Source organism: Triticum dicoccoides, unplaced genomic scaffold (assembly GCF_002162155.2).
Source record: "Triticum dicoccoides isolate Atlit2015 ecotype Zavitan unplaced genomic scaffold, WEW_v2.0 scaffold74033, whole genome shotgun sequence".
In the NCBI taxonomy this organism is placed as follows: Eukaryota; Viridiplantae; Streptophyta; class Magnoliopsida; order Poales; family Poaceae; genus Triticum; species Triticum dicoccoides.
The window spans coordinates 213,913-233,416 of NW_021296235.1; the positions used below are offsets into that span (position 1 = coordinate 213,913).

At 44.6% G+C, this 19,504-nt stretch overlaps 3 protein-coding genes across 22 annotated transcripts in view; 2 read left to right on the forward strand and 1 right to left on the reverse strand.

Annotated features, from left to right (window-relative positions):
* Positions 1-2,682: 2,682 nt before the first annotated feature.
* On the forward strand, positions 2,683-10,884 carry LOC119347704 (putative disease resistance protein RGA3). Of its 13 annotated transcripts, none has more exons than XM_037616271.1 (10): positions 2,683-3,575; positions 3,863-3,916; positions 4,002-8,358; positions 8,442-8,541; positions 8,836-8,907; positions 9,003-9,188; positions 9,306-9,377; positions 9,632-9,749; positions 9,819-10,094; positions 10,205-10,884. In XM_037616271.1, the coding sequence occupies exons 3-4, from the start codon at positions 4,039-4,041 to the stop codon at positions 8,454-8,456; spliced, it is 4,335 nt and encodes a 1,444-aa protein (XP_037472168.1). In that variant the 5' UTR covers positions 2,683-3,575; positions 3,863-3,916; positions 4,002-4,038; the 3' UTR covers positions 8,457-8,541; positions 8,836-8,907; positions 9,003-9,188; positions 9,306-9,377; positions 9,632-9,749; positions 9,819-10,094; positions 10,205-10,884. The 13 variants fall into 13 exon arrangements, with proteins under 13 accessions (XP_037472168.1, XP_037472173.1, XP_037472171.1 ...); XM_037616276.1 differs by having other exon boundaries at positions 9,639-9,749; XM_037616274.1 differs by having other exon boundaries at positions 9,003-9,147.
* A 3,079-nt stretch (positions 10,885-13,963) lies between these two features.
* LOC119347710 lies at positions 13,964-14,948 on the reverse strand. Its single transcript, XM_037616288.1, has one exon. The coding sequence runs from the start codon at positions 14,946-14,948 to the stop codon at positions 14,184-14,186; it is 765 nt and encodes a 254-aa protein (XP_037472185.1). The 3' UTR covers positions 13,964-14,183.
* Positions 14,949-15,331: 383 nt separating this feature from the next.
* Positions 15,332-19,504, forward strand: part of LOC119347708 — a 6,746-nt gene continuing 2,573 nt past the window's right edge. The window contains exons 1-5 of one of the 8 annotated variants that reach the window (XR_005168503.1): positions 15,333-17,138; positions 17,233-17,498; positions 17,975-18,133; positions 18,220-18,391; positions 18,486-18,554. The gene's annotated coding sequence lies outside the window, so the exon portion shown is untranslated. Of the gene's footprint in view, positions 17,499-17,971; positions 18,134-18,219; positions 18,392-18,485; positions 18,555-19,504 lie in introns of all 8 variants that reach the window. The other 7 variants (XR_005168509.1, XR_005168508.1, XR_005168506.1 and 4 more) reach the window with 7 other exon arrangements.

Here is a 19,504-nt window from a genome sequence, read left to right on the forward strand (position 1 = left end):
ATACAATATACAATTATGATTTAGACTTGGACAAGTGAGGAATAAAACTAGCATTTAATTTGTCTAGCACAAAACCTAAATATACTAGTGTCCATGGCAGTGTGGTGTCCTGGGTCTGAATTTGCCGATTCAGTTCTCTGGAGATCAACAAGTTTTTTTTTGTTGTTGTTGCTTTCTGTAGTTTATTTATTCAAGTGATGACACAAGACAGGGAGAAATTGCAACACTGTTCCGCGTGCATGACGACATAGCAAAATTCTTCTCAACGCAGTGGTGTGGAAGTCGATTGTAATGAACATGACATGTTTTTTTCTAGGGAAAAATGAGCATACCATGTTAATGGAGCAAACGATATTTTTCCTCTCAAATTTTGAAATAACTATTAAAATTTCTTGCTTTACAGGGGCGTTACAAATTCAAAACCACATCTTCCGGGAGAACTTTTTTAAGGAACTCACGAAGAACTTCTAATCGGCGCTCATTGCGCCAGTTAATGAGCTGGCGCTCCGACTGTCGCTCGCATGGGCCAGCCCACAAGCGCGCTTGCTCGCTCGAAAGAAAACCCGTTACAGCTAAAAGATTGTTCGCTCGCTTGATTTTTTTTTTCCATAAATTTGGCAAAAGTTTGTGGATTTGGATATATTCATGCTTTAAAAAAACATGGATTCAAAAAAAGTTCATGTGTTTTGAAAGAAAAGGTTCATGAATTTGAAAAAGTCGAATTTTGAAAATGTTCATACATATAAAAAAGAAAAGGGATAACGAAAATGAAAATAAAAACAAGTAAAACCGGATTAAAACCAGTCCAGAAAACCAACAAAAAACTGGCTTCGAGGAGCTTTCCGCTCGTGCTTGCGATTGTGGGTCGACCATTCAAAAGGTAGGTAGCGAGGTTTGTGTGGCTTTTACCGATTGCGCTTTAACTGGCGCGGAGCTACGATCTTCATGTGCCATAACACAACGTTACAACCCAAATGCCCACAGAAAACCTCGCGTGCACAGTGAGCCAGGTCAATTAGTGATCCTGCCTTTTTCCTGACGGAATTGGCCTGGTTTTTATTGCAGAGTATTTAATAAAAAGTATTTAAAATATTATTTGGAAACTACAAATGTTTATTAATTTTAAAATAACATTCAAGAATTTTCAAAAATATCTAAAAACATGTTCCAAAATTTTAAAATATTAGTGGGTTAAACACATGTTCAGGAATTGTAAAAATTCAGAAATTTCAAAAATTCTTTAGAGTTTATTAATTTTGAGTGAATCTTAAAAATGCTCATGAATTTGAATTCTTTTTATGAATTGAAAAATGTGATAAATTGCCAAGGGTTTTAGAAAGTACTCACAAATTTGAGAAATGTTCAAAATTTTAGAAAAAATTAGTGAAATTAATAAAATGTTGCAAATTTGAAAGGAAAATAAAATCAAGACTCCTTGATTGTATAGGCTCTATCATGCTTGGGCATGGACTTAGTTAGATTTTTTACTTTCTTTTTCTTGTATATGTAACCAATTTTCGCATCATTGCATTAATAGAAGGAGGGTTTTAGGGAATTCTTGCACACAAATCACGTCCACAAAAGAATGGCGTGGGGTTTGCTGTAGATCGACCATCACGGCCACTCGGGGTACATAGGCTGCGACGTTGCGTCTATGATAGTGACAATTTAACGGTTCCATTATGTTGACTTTGGTTGGGGAAGCAATCTATATGAAGATGTGGGCCTAAGCTACTCTCGCAATCGTATAATTGAATGTTACTTTTGCTCCTACACTGTGCATTATGAGCAACACTATGCACATGCCCAAATAACTGTTCCCAAGTTATTCGCGCTATCTTCCCTGCTGGATGGCACTTTCGACTTGCATGCTACATTGGTAGGGGGTTGAAAGCTCAATGGAGTGATCGTTGGCCACTGGTTGCTTTGAAGGTTTTCCATGCTAATCAGATCTTGCGACGGGAAGAAACCGTGGTTGGCCCCCGCGTTGTCCTCGCCCATGGCAACTTGTGCGGCAGTACTCCAAAAACACATGTTGCTCGCTCTCTGACTAGACCACCGCATGCAATCAGGTCATATGTAGGCGTTCTCTTCACGGGCCACGGAATGGTCGTGCGAGCAACTTGGGCAAATCCAATTGCAGCGCATCGCGAGTAAATGTCACGGCTTTTCTCTATCGTCTTTACCTGTTTTTCGCATTTCTTTTCATTTTTTGATTTTAATTTCTTATAAAAATGCTCCTGAATATTCAAAAAATGCTAACCTTTATCTAAACATGTTTAACAAATTTTTGAAAAAAGTTTTTTGATTTCTTAAAAATGATCATATTGGGGGCCGGTCGGACAGCCCATGTACAAAATCGGCCCTTTAACACAGCTAGTTATCGTCCTCGTCCTCCTCTCCTTCTGCTCTATGTTCTCTGCTCTGCTTCTGACAAGTCCAACGGCAAACGACGGCGACGGCGAGGAGACTCCGAACCGAGCGGCGGGCAAGGACGAAGACGCGTCGTCTTCCAGGCCAGGCCAGCACGTTCGCCCGCCTGCCCTCTCCTACGCCATCGGGAAGCAAGCGACATCGGGTCAGTTCTCACCCGCCCGCCCGCCCGCCCGCCCGCTAGGTGCTTGTGTTTATTCCCATGAGGTTCGTTCCACTGCGACCTAGCCAGCTCTGTATACCCTAGTCTGTAGGTACCAACCAACAACTCAGTCGTCCGTCCTTGTACCTTGTGGGCGCATCCCTGGAAACTGGAGTACCAAGTCATGGCCATACATACATGCATGTACCTATAGATTCGACGACAAGTCAGCAAAGATATCGGCTAGCCATATATATGTTCGTCTGCGGCCCACCCGTTGCTTTCTGTTGGGGACAATAATTCTTGCCGTGCCTTCAATTCCTGCCATGCTTATCTTCAATTAGCCATATATAGGGTTCATAAGGCTTCACAGATAGAGATACAAGTAATGGCCATTATAGATAGATGCCTACGAAAATTATTCCGCCTAGCTAGTCGTACATGTAGCTATCAAAACAGGTCAAGAAATTCATAATGGCCATACATGTAGCTACCATTTGGACAAGTCCGCCCAGCCATACATCTACGACGAATCTACGACCCATGCATTGTTGTGGGCCCAAAATCTTGCTTATCTTGAAGCAATCTGAAAGTAACCAAGGGAGAGCTGCCTGCATGTGAGTTTCGCCAAGTCAAGTAAGTGAAGCAAATATGTCCTCATCCTCATCCCATCCCCCTTGCACAGCAGCCACTGGGAAAATACCACTGATCGGACTAGTGTCAATTATTGCCAGGCAAGCCAACAGCAGGTCCCGCGTCCGATCCAGATCAAGGGGTTGTAAGAGCACTCACTGTCTAGACAGCTCACTCGCAGCCACTCTCTCAACAAGCTGGTTGGCTGCCTTATCACCTCCCAGCCGGTGCTCTTCACCTCCCCTGCTCTGCTATCCACTCCCCGGCGGCCCCTCCTGCTCTTCACCTTCGCCTCCTCCCTGGCAACGCACCACGGCGACGGCAGCTCCCGGATCAGGGGCACTGTACCGCCGCCGCACAGCTGCAGGTTAGATCTCTCTCTCTCTCTCACTCTCTCTCTCTCACTCTCTCTCTCTCTCTCTCTCTCTACTGTTATTGTTAGAGCCAACTTTCAAATTCGTGCGATTTGAATATGCTAGGATCAGTGCTTCTGGTACTTGGTCTAAAAATAAAGAAAACAATTCTGCTCTGTTTCTCTCCCTATCTATTGTGATGGATTGCTAATTATGTTTCCCTTGTGATTGAAAATTCTCTGGCCTGATGCCTTAATTTTATTCTCTTGTGATTCAATATTCTCACCCCCGTTGGCATCAGCATCCGTCACCGCCGGGAAGTACGGCAGCTGACATCCACCATCGGCGCGCCTGCGTACCACACACACACCACTCCTCCTTTCTTTTGCACCTTAGAGCAGCCTACAAATGAACGAATTCCTTTTGATTCCTGGATGCAGGCGCCACACGTCGTCCATCCCTCCATCCGACCAAGGGATGGCCTACGTGCCCCTCAGCGCGGCGCAATGGGTGGTGGGCAAGGCGCTGGCCCCCGTTGCAGATGGCGTGCTGGGGGCTTGGGCTGCCACCAGGAACTTTGGTCCTAACGTCGAGGCCCTCAGCACGGAACTGCTGCTCGTGAAGGCCACGCTCGAGCAGGCTGCCCACAAGGAGCTTGGAGGCCCCGCCATGGAGATGCTGCTGCAGAAGCTACGGGATTTGGCGCACAATGCCCAAGACTTGCTGGACGAGCTGGATTACTTCTGCATCCACGATGAGCTGCACAACACATATGATGCAGCAGATCAGCATGGCAAGGGTAGCGTCCATGACCTCGCCCTCAATGCTCGCCACACCGCCAAAGCTGTTGGCAAAATGGTCAATTGTTGCCCTTGGCAGCGTGCTAAACGCCGGGAGAGGTCACGTGCCGATTCCTCCTCGTCACCCGACGCCAATCAAGAGGTCAGCGGATGCATGCCCAAGTTCGGTAAACTCCTCCCTTGCTCATCTTCCACAGATCCACATGTTCGGGAAGAAGATTGTGGCAATGTGCAAGAAAAACCAAAGCTTGAATTTAATAGGGTTGATTTCTCTCAAAAGATGAAGGTCATAATAGATAAACTGCAGCCTGTGCGTAAGGATGTTAATGGCCTTCTACAGAGTTGTGACTCTAGAATTGTCCCAAACATTGCCCAATGTCGTCTTATCACCAAAGGTCGAATTGATGAGCCAAAACTTTATGGGAGGAACCGTGTCATGAATGGCATCATACATGACATCACCAAGGGTCAATACTGTGGCAAGGGTCTAACTGTCATTCCGGTTGTTGGTCCGGGGGGAATGGGGAAGACTACTCTTATACAACACATATATCACAGCCAACAAGTCAAGAATCATTTTCCAGTCATGATTTGGATATGTGTATCGTTCAGTTTCAATCTGGATAAGGTGCTAGAGCAAATTAAAACATGTACCCCTCGAGTTGAAAGTGAAAAAGAGTGTAGTACAACAGAAGAGGTGATTGAACAAAGATTGAAATCTAAAAGGTTCTTACTTGTATTAGATGATATATGGAAGATTAGTATTGGGGATGACTGGGGCAAATTATTGTCGACGCTTAGTAAATCACAAGAAAAGGGTTCCATGATTATCGTCACAACTCGGTTTCATGCGATAGCACAGAAGGTTGAAACAATTGGCCACTCAATAATGCTAAACGGGTTAGAATCTGAAGAGTTTAGAAAATTATTCCTTGCATTTGTCTTTGGTGATGAGGAATGGCCAAGGGATAAACATTTTCTGCTTGAGACTGCAGATAAGATAATGGAAAAACTAAAGGGCTCCCCTCTTGCTGCAAAAACGGTTGGTAGATTACTAAGTAAAGACCTTAGTCTGCATCATTGGAAAAGGGTCCTAAAATGTAAAGAATGGGAGAAGCAGACTGATGACAATGAAATTATGCCTGCCTTGAAGCTTAGCTATGACTTCCTCTCTTTCCATCTGCAGCAATGTTTTGCCTATTCTGCATTGTTTCCTGAAGATTACCCTTTCCAGCAGGACGAGTTGATTAGTTTGTGGATTGGACTAGATATTTTGATACCTAGTGGCCAAAACCAAGCATTCGAAGACATAGGTCTAAGCAATTTAAATGAGCTAGTAATCCATGGATTTTTCAGAGAAGTGGAAGTTGATGGTGCTTTTTTGTATGTTATGCATGACCTACTTCATGATTTGGCATTGAAGGTTGCATCACATGATTGTCTTAGCTTACGCCTCCCTAATGTTGGATCAGTAGAGATTCAGTCAACCATCCGTCACTTGTCTATAAGCACATATGCCTTAGGTGAATATGATGTAGTGTCTGGTGAAAAAATAAAAAGTGAACTGGAAGAACTGAAGACAAGATTTAAGGTTGAATATCTGCAAACGTTGACGTTATTTGGAAAATTGGATGAAGGTTTTGTCAAGATATTTGGTGATTTTTTGGGGGAAGCGATCTCTCTCCGTGTTCTTCATTTGCCCAACATGCGTTGTCCCGTGGAGTCCCTGTTACATAACTTTTCAGGACTTTTCCACCTACGATACCTTTGTCTAGGAACAGAGGAGGGCCAGATGCATTTACCACTTAGCATCTCTAAATTTTATCATTTAAGGATTCTAGATCTTAAATGGTGGAATGGCAATCGTGATTTGCCCAATGACATGAGCAACCTTGCCAAGTTGTGCCATTTTTATGTCCCATGTGATCATCTGCTTTATTCTGATATTTGTAATGTGGGAAAACTTAAACTCTTAGAAGAGTTAAACGTATTTCAGGTCAATAAAAAAAGTGAAGGGTTTGAACCAAAGCAACTACAACACTTGACCAGGCTAAGGGAGCTTGGTATCTACAACCTTGAGAAGATAGATACAGTAGAAGAGGCAGCTGAAGCAAAATTGATGGAGAAAAAATACTTGAGGAGGTTAACATTGGATTGGGATAGTGGGCGGTCTAGTGTTGAGCCTAGTGTGGAAGCAGCAATTCTTGAGAGCCTTCAACCTCAGGGAGATCTTCAATTCTTGTGCATTAGAGGGCACGGAGGCCCATCTTCTCCAACATGGCTGGGTGATGAGCTCGCTGTTGAAGCTTTGCAATCTCTTTGGCTTCTTGGTGTTTCTTGGGACGTTTTCCCTTCTTTAAGGAAGGCGTGGGATCTTCGCATATTAAGGTTTGACAATATTGCCAGACCGAAGGAGTTTATCATAGAGAAAAGCTTTTGCATGCTAACAAAGCTTGAACTCATTGACCTAGGAAGTTTTGAAAAATGGGTTTACCCAGCTGAACAAGAGTCTTCCTTTGGTGGAGACTTGTTCCCACCGGATGCTCATATGTTCCCTCTTTTGCAAGTTCTGATTATTAGGAACTGTCCAAAACTGTTGGGGTTGCCTTTCTCAAACTACATTGTTTCCCCAGATTGGTTCCCCAAGCTAGAAGAGCTTGAGGTACATGACTGTCCTGAATTCTTGCCAGTGATTCCCATCTCCTGGATTGAAAGTCTGCGCTCTGTCACGATGAAATGTGTGAAGATGCTTAAGGAGTTTGCATACTTACCATCCAATGGAGCAAAATTGAAAATTATTGGAGAGGGGGGGCTGCATAGCATAGACCAAGTGTTACTTTTCGATACAGAAACATGTTTTGAGGAGCTGACACTCAAAAGCTGCCCACCTCTGCAGTTGAAGGAGCTTCTGATGCTAACCTCACTGAAGACATTGTATTTAGGACAATCAGATGCTCTGTTTAGATCACTAGGAGGTCAGGGTAGTTTGGAATGGCAGCTCCCTATTGAGTACATCATGATCAGCGACTTAAATGGTAATAGTTGGGAGGAATTGACAGAGCTCCTCCCCCACCTCCCAAAGCTCTCCTCATTGAAAATATGGACGTGTAACATTAAAAAGCTGGTATTGGCAGAGGAAGTGGAAGATGGAGTGCTGCTCTTCCCACCTCATCTCCAGGAATTGGATTGCTGGAAATGCCCAGAGCTGGTCCTAGTGGACCCGCCAACTCTTGTTCATGGAGCAGGATCCCTCCGGAGATTAAGCATAAAGTACTGCCCAAAGTTTCTAACCTCCTTCTCGTTTTCCAGTCACATTTTCCCTTCCTCCCTGCAGTTCCTGGCTCTTTGGGAGGTGGAAGGCATGGAAACACTGGAGCCCCTCTCCAACCTCTCCTCCCTTGTCAAATTAGAATTGATTAATTGTGGAGAGGATCTGAAAGGTCAGGGCTTGCAGTCTCTGCTTACCACTGGGGGGCAGCTCAACGAATTAGTAGTCCGTGGTAGCCCTGGTTTCTTTGCTGGTTGGGATCCCTTGGAGGATGTTGAAGCAGGAGAAGAGCAGCAGATACAACGCGTTTCATCCACACCATGGAAACTTTGCACGGATTACGTAGCGGGGCTCCTTTCTGCACCCATCTGCAGCTTTCTCTCTTCCTCCCTCACCAATCTGGAGCTTTGTGGGCTTAGGTTTGCTGAAGGGATGGAGCGCTTCAGCAAGGAGCAAGAGGACGCCCTTCAGCTCCTCTCCTCCCTCCACCAACTAGAGTTTGGGGATTTCCGTCACCTTCAGCAACTCCCTACAGGGCTGCGCAACCTTACCAGCCTCAAGATATTATCAATCCACCACTGTCCTGCCGTCTCATCATTGCCCAATGATGGCCTCCCCAAATCACTACAAGAGCTAGATATCAGATTCTGCGCCAACCAGGAGCTAAAACAGCAATGCAATGGGTTGGTGGGAACCATCCCAAAAATCTTACTGGGCCGCTGGTCTAAGGTATCATAAAACATGCTTTCCATTTTTCCCTTTTCCTGCAATCCTGCTTAATAACACTGCATTTGTTCCCATCCACTATGCAGACCACTACCTTGTAAAGCTCTGCTTTCCATAAAAACACATTTGCCACACACATGACACAAGGGTCTTGTGGCTGTCATCTTCCTTCCACTTATAACTCCGGTAAGCACATCAAAACTGGGACTTTACTCCTGGTGTACCATATCAATTGTATCCACTTCCACTTATACTCATTGCAAAACATTTATCCACTTATGCTCCTGCTATATTAGTTTTCCATTTTCTTCTCAACAGTAGTGAAAATATTTAAGATTTTCTTCTCAAAGCCCTTGTCTTTCCACAAGTCAAGAAAACCAGTCACCATCTGCTAGGTCCTTCTGCAAGTCTCTTTCCTCTTTCCTAGATGTAATTATCAACGTAATCTGTGATCACCATTTGTTGAAGTTCTTTGTACAGGTGTCCGTTCAATCTTATAGGCGTCTTCAATTTTGCATTTAAGTTTGGGTTATTGTCATTCATCAAGACATGGTAGTCTACTTCTCTATTTTCCCCCCATATACTGCTATGTTGCCATCAGTACCAGGTGTTCCTGCATTCCTAATTTTTGTTTGCTTGCTGTTCAGGTAGGCTTTCTAGGCACTTGTGTTTACTTTCATCCAGAACCCATGAGACTGATGGTGTACCTGGGAAGTACAGTTTACGGATCAAAGGATCATCTTGGCGTAATTATGGAAAACAATGAGTTGTCGGTGTTTTGCTACTGATAAGGTTTGCAGTTTTTCAGTTCAGTCTACATTCCACTGACATAGGTATACTTGCAACCAATAAAATTTGCATTTTCTAGATTCAGTCTACATTCTACTAATACCAGGTATTCTTGCATTCGTCATAACTATTGTTGTTTAACAAAATTTGATGGTGTATAGGACCTTCAGAAGAATAACTGGCATTCAGAAGGATGCATCTTGAGAATTCAGAAGGCCTCCATTTACGGAGTAGTGAGTACTTTGTTCATTCTGTATTCCAAGTTATGTGATTACTTTGGGGGAAAGGTGTGGTCGACTGAGGCAATCTTGTGCCACTGCAACGGCCACATGAGAATGGTGCTGTTCGGAGGATGCAGTTTTAACTTTCCAACTGTTCCTTGTGACATCCTTGAATTGCTGCACTCGTTATCGATAGTACTCCCTCCGTAAACTAATATAAGAGCGTTTAGATCACTACTTTAGTATTCTAAATGCTCTTATATTAGTTTACAGAGGAAGTATCAAGTTGCAGGAGATTTTCCAAGGTGGCCCGTGCTGCACTCGTACTCGATGGCTCCAGCAATGTGTGCACCTAAAACACTGCAGAACAATCATTCATGCAAGGTAAATATGCCCAGGTGAAGTTCAACTCTGCAAGATAGCTATGGATGAACTGACTTTGAAATATTTCAGAATTGGCTGGCGAGGAGAGGAGGGTGATGAATTGACTTGCAACAAGTCCATGGAGTAGTTATGCATGTCTATAGAAACGTAATATGCTTGCTGGAGCCATGCCAAGGAAGAAGAAGGAGAGTGACACATTGGCTAGTCTAGCAGAAGCGTAGCCTGCAGCTTGGACGTATGTGATTGCTTTGGTACGTCGCCCAGAATTAAATTTCCGTGATGATTGAGTAGATCAAGTGAGGCCAGCTGTTTTTTCACCTCGGTACCGTGTGTGCACTAGAGATGGTTAGTATTTCTTTCATTCGGTATTAGTAATAACGCAAATTTATTCTGACACTGGACGGCAAAACCGTGCCAAGAAATACTTACACATTTTCTTTGCTGACACTTTCCAGCAAAGGAATGCCGCTCCTCCGCGTGTATGCATGAGGATACCTACCTACCTGCCTGGTGAAATGGTTGATAGATCTCTTTGGATCGTGTAGACTAGATCTTTCCGGTAACCTACCTTCTCCTGGTGCGGACGAACTCGATCCAGCACCGGCCATGGTGATGGCGGAGTGTGGGCGAGGTGGTGGCGGCGGAGCTTCCCGTCGGCCTAGCGCAAAACCCTAGATCGGATTGGTGTTTCGGTGGTGTTGTGGTGCACGGTCAACCTCGTCATACGTGCCCCCGCACCCCACCTCTTTATATTGCGCTGGCGACAGGGGCCCACCAACCATGGATTGGTTGGGCGCCCCCGATCAGGGCGCAAGTCAGGGACCCGTTCGACCCGTTGGGTTCGAACGGGATAGAGATCAACCTAACATTCTCCCCCTTGATCTCAACTTTACTTTTAACCCTATACTTTCTAGTTTATTTGTTTCATCACATATTGGTACATAGAGCATGTTTCATCGTCACAGCTTAAATGCCGGTAGAATCATACAGCTACAACATACGTTTTGTTTCAGAAACAAATTCTGTTCCTTTTGGGCCTATCCAGGAATCATAAGGCTTTCCCTTAAACCCATGCCGGCTAAGTGTTCCTTGAACACATTGGGTGGTAAGCCTTTCGTTAGCGGATCCGCAAGCATATCTTTTGTCTTTGTATGCTCGAGACTTATAGTTTGATCCTGGATTTTATCTTTCACAACATAGTACTTTATCTCTATTGTTTTGGCAGCATTACTCGACTTGTTGTTGTGAGCGTAAAATACCGCGGGCTGATTGTCGCAGTACATCTTTAGTGGTTTGTGAATACAATCTACCACTTTCAAGTCGGGTACAAATTTCTTTAGCCATATCGCCTGCCCCGTGGCTTCGAAGCATGCTATGAATTCTGCATACATCGTGGATGATGCAACTGTCGACTGTTTGGAGCTTTTCCACGAAATAGCTCCCCCAGCGAGGGTGAATACGTATCCTGACGTGGATTTTCTATCATCTTTGTCCCCCACAAAATCTGCGTCTGAATACCCTTTTATCTCTAGGGAATCAGATCTCCTGTATGTTAGCATGTAGTCCTTCGTGCCTTGCGCATAACGCAATGCTTTCTTTACCATCTTCCAGTGCTCTATGCCTGGATTCTCTTGATATCTACCGAGTACCCCGGTGATAAAGGCTAAGTCAGGGCGAATGCACACTTGTGCATACTGTAAGCTGCCAACTGCCGAAGCATATGGTATTCCTTTCATTTGATCGATCTCATACTGATTCTTGGGACATTGAAATTTTCCAAAATTATCGCCCTTAACTATAGGAGCAGGTGTGGCTTTACTCGCATGCATATTGTACTTTTTAAGAACCTTCTCCAAATATGCTTTCTGCGATAGTCCTAAGACTCCATTGTTTCTATCTCGATGAATTTCTATGCCCAAAACATATGATGCTTCACCAAGATCTGTTATGTCAAAATTCGAGGATAAGAACTTCTTTGTTTCTTGTAGTAGACTAACATCACTGCTAGCAAGCAGAATGTCATCCACATACAAGATTAGGAAAATATATTTCCCATTTTTAAACTTTGCATAAATGCAGTTATCCTCAATATTTTCTTTAAATCCAAAACTTTTAATCGTTTGATTAAACTTTAAATACCACTGCCTAGAGGCTTGCTTTAATCCATAAATGGATTTCTTTAGGCGGCATCCCATATTTTCCTTGCCTTCCATGATAAAACCCTTGGGCTGTTTCATGTAGACATTTTCTTTTAAATCTCCGTTGAGAAATGCCGTCTTTACATCCATTTGATGTAACTCTAAATCAAAATGAGCAACTAATGCCATTATGATTCTGAAGGAATCCTTACATGAGACCGGAGAAAATGTCTCTTTGTAATCTATCCCTTCTCTTTGTGTAAATCCTTTTGCCACGAGTCGTGCTTTATATTTTTCTATATTCCCTTTAGAGTCATACTTAATTTTGTAGACCCATTTGTAGCCTACTGATTTGGCTCCTTTAGGAATTTCCTCTAAGTCCCAAACATCTTTGGAACTCATTGATTTCATCTCGTCTTCCATTGCCTTCATCCACATCGATGAATGAGGGCTTCTCATGGCTTCTTCATATGAGGTGGGATCTTTTTCGATATGAACCATTTCTGTGTTATAAACTTTAAAGTCAGCAGAAATAGCTGACTTTCTTGGTCTTGTAGACCTTCTAAGGGCCTCAATTTCTGGCACATTCTGTGCCTCAACTTCTGGCACTTCTTCTAAAATTTGCTGCTGCACCTCCCTTTCATGCTCAACAACGGGTTCAGTCGGCTCCTGATGGACAGGTTCCGGGTCTGCCCCCATAGTTGTCATGGGTGGAGTTGCAACTGGTAGTGAGAAAAATGGCTCATGAATCATTGGATTAGGTGCATGCACCCTCTTCTCCTCGAGATCAATTTTCCGAGCTACCAAGCTCCCCTCATCATTTCATCCTCTAAGAAGACTGCATGTCTCGTTTCTACAAACTTTGTATATCTGCCTGGGCAGTAGAAACAAAAACCCTTTGATCTGTCTGGATAGCCAATGAAGTGGCAACTCACTGTTTTGGGATCTAACCTTCCAATGTTTGGATTAAACATTTTGGCCTCAGCAGGGCACCCCCACACCCTGAAGTGTTGTAGGGATGGCACCCTTCCTGTCCATAGCTCGTACGGTGTTTTGGGCACCGAATTGCTTGGTACTCTATTGAGAATGTGAATGGCGGTTTTAAGCGCCTCCATCCATAATCCCAATGGCAAGTTGGAATAACTCATCATGCTGCGCACCATATCCATAAGTGTACGGTTGCGCCTTTCAGGTACTCCATTTTGCTGAGGTTCGCCCGGCATTGAATACTGGGCAACAATGCCAGTCTCCTGCAAGAACTTTGCAAAAGGTCCAGGGACTTGGCCATATGGAGTGTGCCGACCGTAGTACTCTCCCCCACGGTCGGACCTAACTATCTTTATTCTTTTATCATGCTGATTTTCAACTTCAGCTTTGAATATTTTAAATTTATCCAACGCTTCAGATCTTTCTTTGATTGGATAAATATATCCATAGCGAGAGTAATCATCTGTGAATGTTATGAACGAGTCATATCCATCCACACTTTTCATCGGAAATGGTCCACAAATATCAGTGTGGATGATTTCTAGTGTGCCTGTGCTATGGATTGCACCTTTTTTGATTTGTTTTACGTACTTTCCTTTAACGCAATCTATGCATTGTGCTAAGTCTGAAAATTCTAACGGAGGAAGAATTTCACTTTTGACTAATCTTTCTATTCTCCCCTTCGAAATATGGCTCAAGCGACAGTGCCATAGTTTAGATGAGTCGAATGTTCTTTTTCTTTTCTTTTGCTCTTTATTCGACGCGGAAACATTTTCTTTCACGTTGCAAACGGAATAAACTTTTTCACGAAGTGATAACAAATAAAGCTCATCATGTAGTAAAGCATCACCCACATAAGCATTATTATACCAAATGGCACACTTGCCATGTCCAAAATGACATTCATAATTATCTTTGTCCAAACAAGAAACACTAATTAAGTTTCTATGACATGATGGAACAAATAAAACATCTCTAAGTAGAAGATTGAATCCGCCAGCTAACTCCAAGGAGATGTCACCGACAGCTTCAACTTCTCCGTTTGCCACTTCAATGCGTCTTTCGCTTCTTAGCGTAGTTCGCGTCGAATGGAATCCCTGTAAAGAATTTGCAACATGAACAGTTGCTCCTGAATCAATCCACCAAGGGATTTTGAAAACTGTGTATACAAGGATTCATTGACAAATGAAACTATATTGTTACCTCTTTTTGCCATGACTGACTTCAGCCAAGCAGCGCAGTCTTTCTTGTAGTGCCCTTTCTGCTTGCAGTGGAGACACGTGTCTTTGTCCACTGAGAAAGACTGTTGCTAATGCTGATGCTGATAGGGGGCTTTTCCATTCTTTGAAGGAGAACTTTTGTTGTTTTGATTGTAGTTCTTTTTCTTCCAATCCTTCACATAGTTGATTGAACCACCATGTGCGGCTTTGAGTCTGTCCTCTTCTTGGACACACATTGCTATTGTCTTTTCAATGTCCCATGTTCCAGGTGACATATTATAATTTACAACAAAAGTTGCAAACTCATGTGGCAGTGAAGCCATGACCAGGTGGACCAGGAGCGCTGTTTTGATCTCCAAATCCGCATCCATGTGCTTGAGCTTTGCTGCCATATTACTCATCCTGAGGATGTGCTCTCTTATTCCACGATTACCACCTGTGTAGCGTTCTGTCACCAGTTGCTCTAACACATGGGTGGCATAGATCTTTGAAGAGCCAGTGAACTGGCTCTTTATCTTTGCAAGCAACTCCCCTGCGGAAGTGCACTCTGCAATGGAGCCCATAATGGCACTCTCAATTGTATTCTTTATGAAAGCCATGCACTTTTTGTTTGCATTGACCCACTTTTCGTTATCTATGAGGTAGGACTGCTCCAAAGGAGCATAGTCCCCCTTCTTTTTAGCCCATGCAGCATCATCATCAGTGGCCTCTCTTACTGGCTCTGTGGGTCTGACCGGCTGTAGTTTCACCACAACCCAGTCAAGATCAGCACAAATAAATGCCAGTTCAACTTTCTTCCTCCACTCAGTGTGGTTGTCACCTCTGAGTGTCGGAACTTCTTTTAGGCAACTCATCAAGTGAAAGCCTCCTGAAATCACAATTTAAGTGACATCAGTATAACAATCATATGCAATAATCTAACGTTGGTCAAATTAAGCATACAATTGTCTATGCAATTAAATCTATATTACCGTTGGGCAAAATATTAAAAATAAATGCACCTTTAAATTTCAATAATAAAACATGATCATGTTATTAATAACGTTGGTCATAAAAAATAACATAATCATATCATTTCAATAATTACTTTAACATGCTCTTAAAAACATAATTCTATCTAAACTTTTATTTTCTTTTAAAGAGCACTAATAATTATTTACGCAGCGGAAAAACGTGAATAAAAATTCACAAACTTTTTAATTTTTACAGAAACTTTTCTTTGATTAAATAAAAGATTCATGAACTTTATTATTTTCTCTGTAAAATTCATGAACATTTCTTTTTCTGAAAATTTTCTATTTTCATTTTCAGAACTTTTTTGTTTACTTTTCTATTTTCTAAACAAAAGATTTTCGTTGGAAAAATAATTTGGATAAAAAAACTATTTATGAAATCTGCCCAAAAAGAAAATCTGGACAAAACTATTAAAACAGAAAAGAAAACTGCAGCAGCAACCGGCCCGACTCGGCCTGGGCCGCCCTCGCCTGCGGCCTCAGCCCAGCTCGCGCGTGGGCTGTGCCCGCAGTTGTGCCCGCGCGGCCGCTCTCCCACTTTCGGCCCATCGGCCCAGCGCGCCCCCTTAGAGCGCTAGGGTTTCAATCCTGGCCGCCCGCGCAGATCCGACGGCCAGGCGCGCGTTTCGCTTGAACAAAACGAGAGTCGATCCCTAGCGACCGAAAACCTAGCGCCATTCCTCCCCAGCCCCCGTGCCCCTCTCGCGCACTCCGCTGACGGCGGAGAGACGGGCTTCGCCCCGGCCGCCGGCGACGACGGCGGATGCCACCGCGCCGCGCGGGCCTCTCCTTCCCATCCTTTCTTCCCTCATCACCCTCTTCTTCGTGTGATAGAGAGAGAGAGAGCGACGCGGCGGGGCCTCTTCTGCTCCCCTGTAGCCGGGTTGGGGCTCCGCCGGCAACGGCGTGCAGCCACCGCAACGCGCGAGAGCCACCTTCCCTTTTCCCCTTCCGTTCCATGAGGGAGAGGAAGACAGAGAGGCTACACCTTTTTTCTTTTCAGCGAGAGGAAGAGCGCGGCCAGATCGCGCCGTGGCTATCCTCCTCGTCGGTCGCGCGTCCTCCCTCGCGGTGAGCGCGCCGCCGCCGAGGGATTTGGCCGCGGTGCTAACCTCCTTCTTTTTTTTGTGTGTGTCTTTTTCCTTTCTTTTCCGCGAGCAATTGCTAGCTCCGGTGGTTCTTCGTCCCCGCACCTCGGCTTGCCGATGCGTGTGGGGATCGAGAGGAACAGGCGCGGCCGTGCGGCGGCGCTCTTTGCCGGTGAGGCCCAAGGCCAAAATCCGGTGGTTTACTTTGCCCTGTCTAGGGTTCTTGGGGGAGGGGATCTCTTTTTCTTTTTCTGTTTTTGTTTCTTTGTACCGAAATCATCTAGCCAGTGGCATCTGATACCATTGATAGATCTCTTTGGATCGTGTAGACTAGATCTTTCCGGTAACCTACCTTCTCCTGGTGCGGACGAACTCGATCCAGCACCGGCCATGGTGATGGCGGAGTGTGGGCGAGGTGGTGGCGGCGGAGCTTCCCGTCGGCCTAGCGCAAAACCCTAGATCGGATTGGTGTTTCGGTGGTGTTGTGGTGCACGGTCAACCTCGTCATACGTGCCCCCGCACCCCACCTCTTTATATTGCGCTGGCGGCAGGGGCCCACCAACCATGGATTGGTTGGGCGCCCCCGATCAGGGCGCGAGTCAGGGGCCCGTTCAACCCGTTGGGTTCGAACGGGATAGAGATCAACCTAACAATGGTGAGTTTGTTCTTCTCAGCAAAGGAATGCTGCTCTCGTATCATTCGGCTTGCTTCAAGTCGTGTCCTTCAAGTCGTGCCTTGTTTCTAGCAGGAGGCCCCATATGCCCGCTGTGCCAGAGACATCTGGCAAGGCTGAAACCAGTCATTTTTCCTTGTCCACACAGTCATAATAATCCTGGAAGATTTGTTGGCTTTATGAGGCGATGAGAAAACGTGGGAGGTGATCATCACCCCTGCTTTTCAATCATATGGACCGATGCTTGCTTGCTTCCTATACATAACTCTGGTAAGGACATTTTTACTCCTGCTGTACCATATCTGATAAGACACAGTGTGTGCTGATTGGCCCTGATCTTTCACTACACATGCACTACTAACAGCATTATTTGGGGGGTTTTGGTGGAGAAGCGGGTGAACCAGGAGAAGTTGATTAATCCAGCAACCAGAAATTATGTAGAAGATATAATTTGGTGGAAGCAAAGTAGATGCAAGAGGGGAAGCAGAAAATAAGATCGGGATTCAGTCCTTGCTAGATGCAAGAACAGAATTAAAGTCACGTCTAATCTATAAATATCAATCAAACGAAATGGCAAAGTTCAAATCCAACCTCGGGCACGCAGAAGCACAGATTTGGTGCATCAACAAGGTGCATTTTCTGAAATATAACTTCAACCTCCTTACATAATACATATGCTAAGCCTTTTATTTATAGGCTCCTCTTACAACGGACCCACAGAAATATCAAGACATGACCACTATTTTACAACTTAACACTGACCAATAGAAACTCTAGACTGAACTGCTACACAAAACAGAGCGTGCATCCCTTCACCTCATGTGTTCACATATGAGGTTTGAAGCAAAACATAACTTGAACTTCCCTGCTGGTTTACTCTAGAGACCTAGGATACATAGCATACAGATTGGTCTCCTGCACATGCCAATAACTCGTTCATTCAAATGCAGATTGGTCTGCCGTATTTCAGATTTCTCTCTCCACAAGTCGAGAAAACCAACATAATTATCAGCCAATGCCTACTGCAAGTCTCTCTTCTTTTCTTCCTAGATGTAATTACCAACGAAACCAGTGATAACCATTTGTTTTGGTTCTCTGTGCAGCAGGCGTTCGTTCAATCTTATAAGCTTCATCATATTTTGCATTTAACTTTGGGTTATTGTCATTCATCAAGACATGATAGTCTACTTCCCTATTTCTGGTGTGATGATCAAAATATCACTATGGAATAAATGAGACTTTGGGGTCAAGCTACTGATATTAAGGTTATCAATTTTTTTTCATCCACTGCTATGTTGCTACCAGTACCAGGTGTTCCTGCATTCCTAATTTCTGTTTGCTTGCTCTTCAGGTTTTCTAGTGTTTGTTCGTTTGCTTTCCAAAAGTCATGAAGAAGTTCAGCTTTAGGGATTATCTTATGGAAAACAGTGAACTGTCAGTGTTTTGCTACTGATAAGGTTTGCAGTTTTTAAATCAAGTCTACATTCTACTGATACCTATCAGGTCTACTTGCAACAGATAAGGTTGCAGTTTTTCAGTTCAGTCTTCATTCTACTAATACCAGATATTCTTCCATTCATCATAACTGTTATTTTTTATTGTTATAATGGCGTATAGGATCTTCGCAGGAATAGCACTGCACCCCTGGAGACAATTCAGATAATAGGGAGCAGTAGCAGTCTGAAGGTAATGCATTTCAGGGCATGTGCAATTTTGAAATTCCAAAAAGGCATTAAGATGCATTATATATAACCGAATAACCAACCTGTATGTTTCTGCAGTATGGATTGAACCGGGAGAAGGAAGCACTTAATAGCCTGAATATTTTTTTTTTAGAACGAAGGCTCGCGAGGAGCCCGGCTTTGAATTAACAAAGCCATCAACCGGCCAGGAGTTACAGCAAACAACCAAATTACAGCGGTCAGAAGGATACAATGGGAACACTGGACTGAAACGCTAACTACAACCTCCACAAGCAGCTAATGCAAAGGAAATTAAGATTACAGCTTGCAAAGGCCGAGCACTCCACACTAGGATCATACGAGGAAAAGCAGAGCAGCAAAGCAGGGCATATCCGACCTTCAAAGATGGCCATGCTCCAGGAACACCTAGAGAAGAAGGGGAACAACATCTTCCATCTCAATCACCGAAGAGGGACCCTACCCCCTCGCCATGGCTCGTAGGCGCCGCACCGTCGGGGTTTCGAGGAGCTCTCCCTAGAGCTCGAAGAATGCCGCCCTCACATCGGAAGGTGGACATAGTGCGGCCACTTCAATTTGGGATATCCCTAGCCGGCCGCTCCGCCACGGTCCATGTCCAGCTAGGTGGAAATACGCTTCGTGGAATCGGACGATGAAGAGGAGGCAGCTCCGTCCCTCACCTGCAGCGCCTCCCGACCGCATCCCGCCTCCCTAACGGCGCCTCCAGCAAGGTCACGGCGCGCAAGGCGCCGCCGCCGCCAAATCCGAGAGGATATAAGGTTTTCACCCGGGCAGGGTGGGTCGGGGTGGAAGCAGGGGACCTCGGCTGCGCCCCCATGGAGGAAAGCAGCGCCCTTGGGCGTTGCCGCCGCCGGACCGGCCAAGGTTTCCCCCGGTCCCCTAGCTGGCCACCAACTCGCACCAACGCCAGGGCCA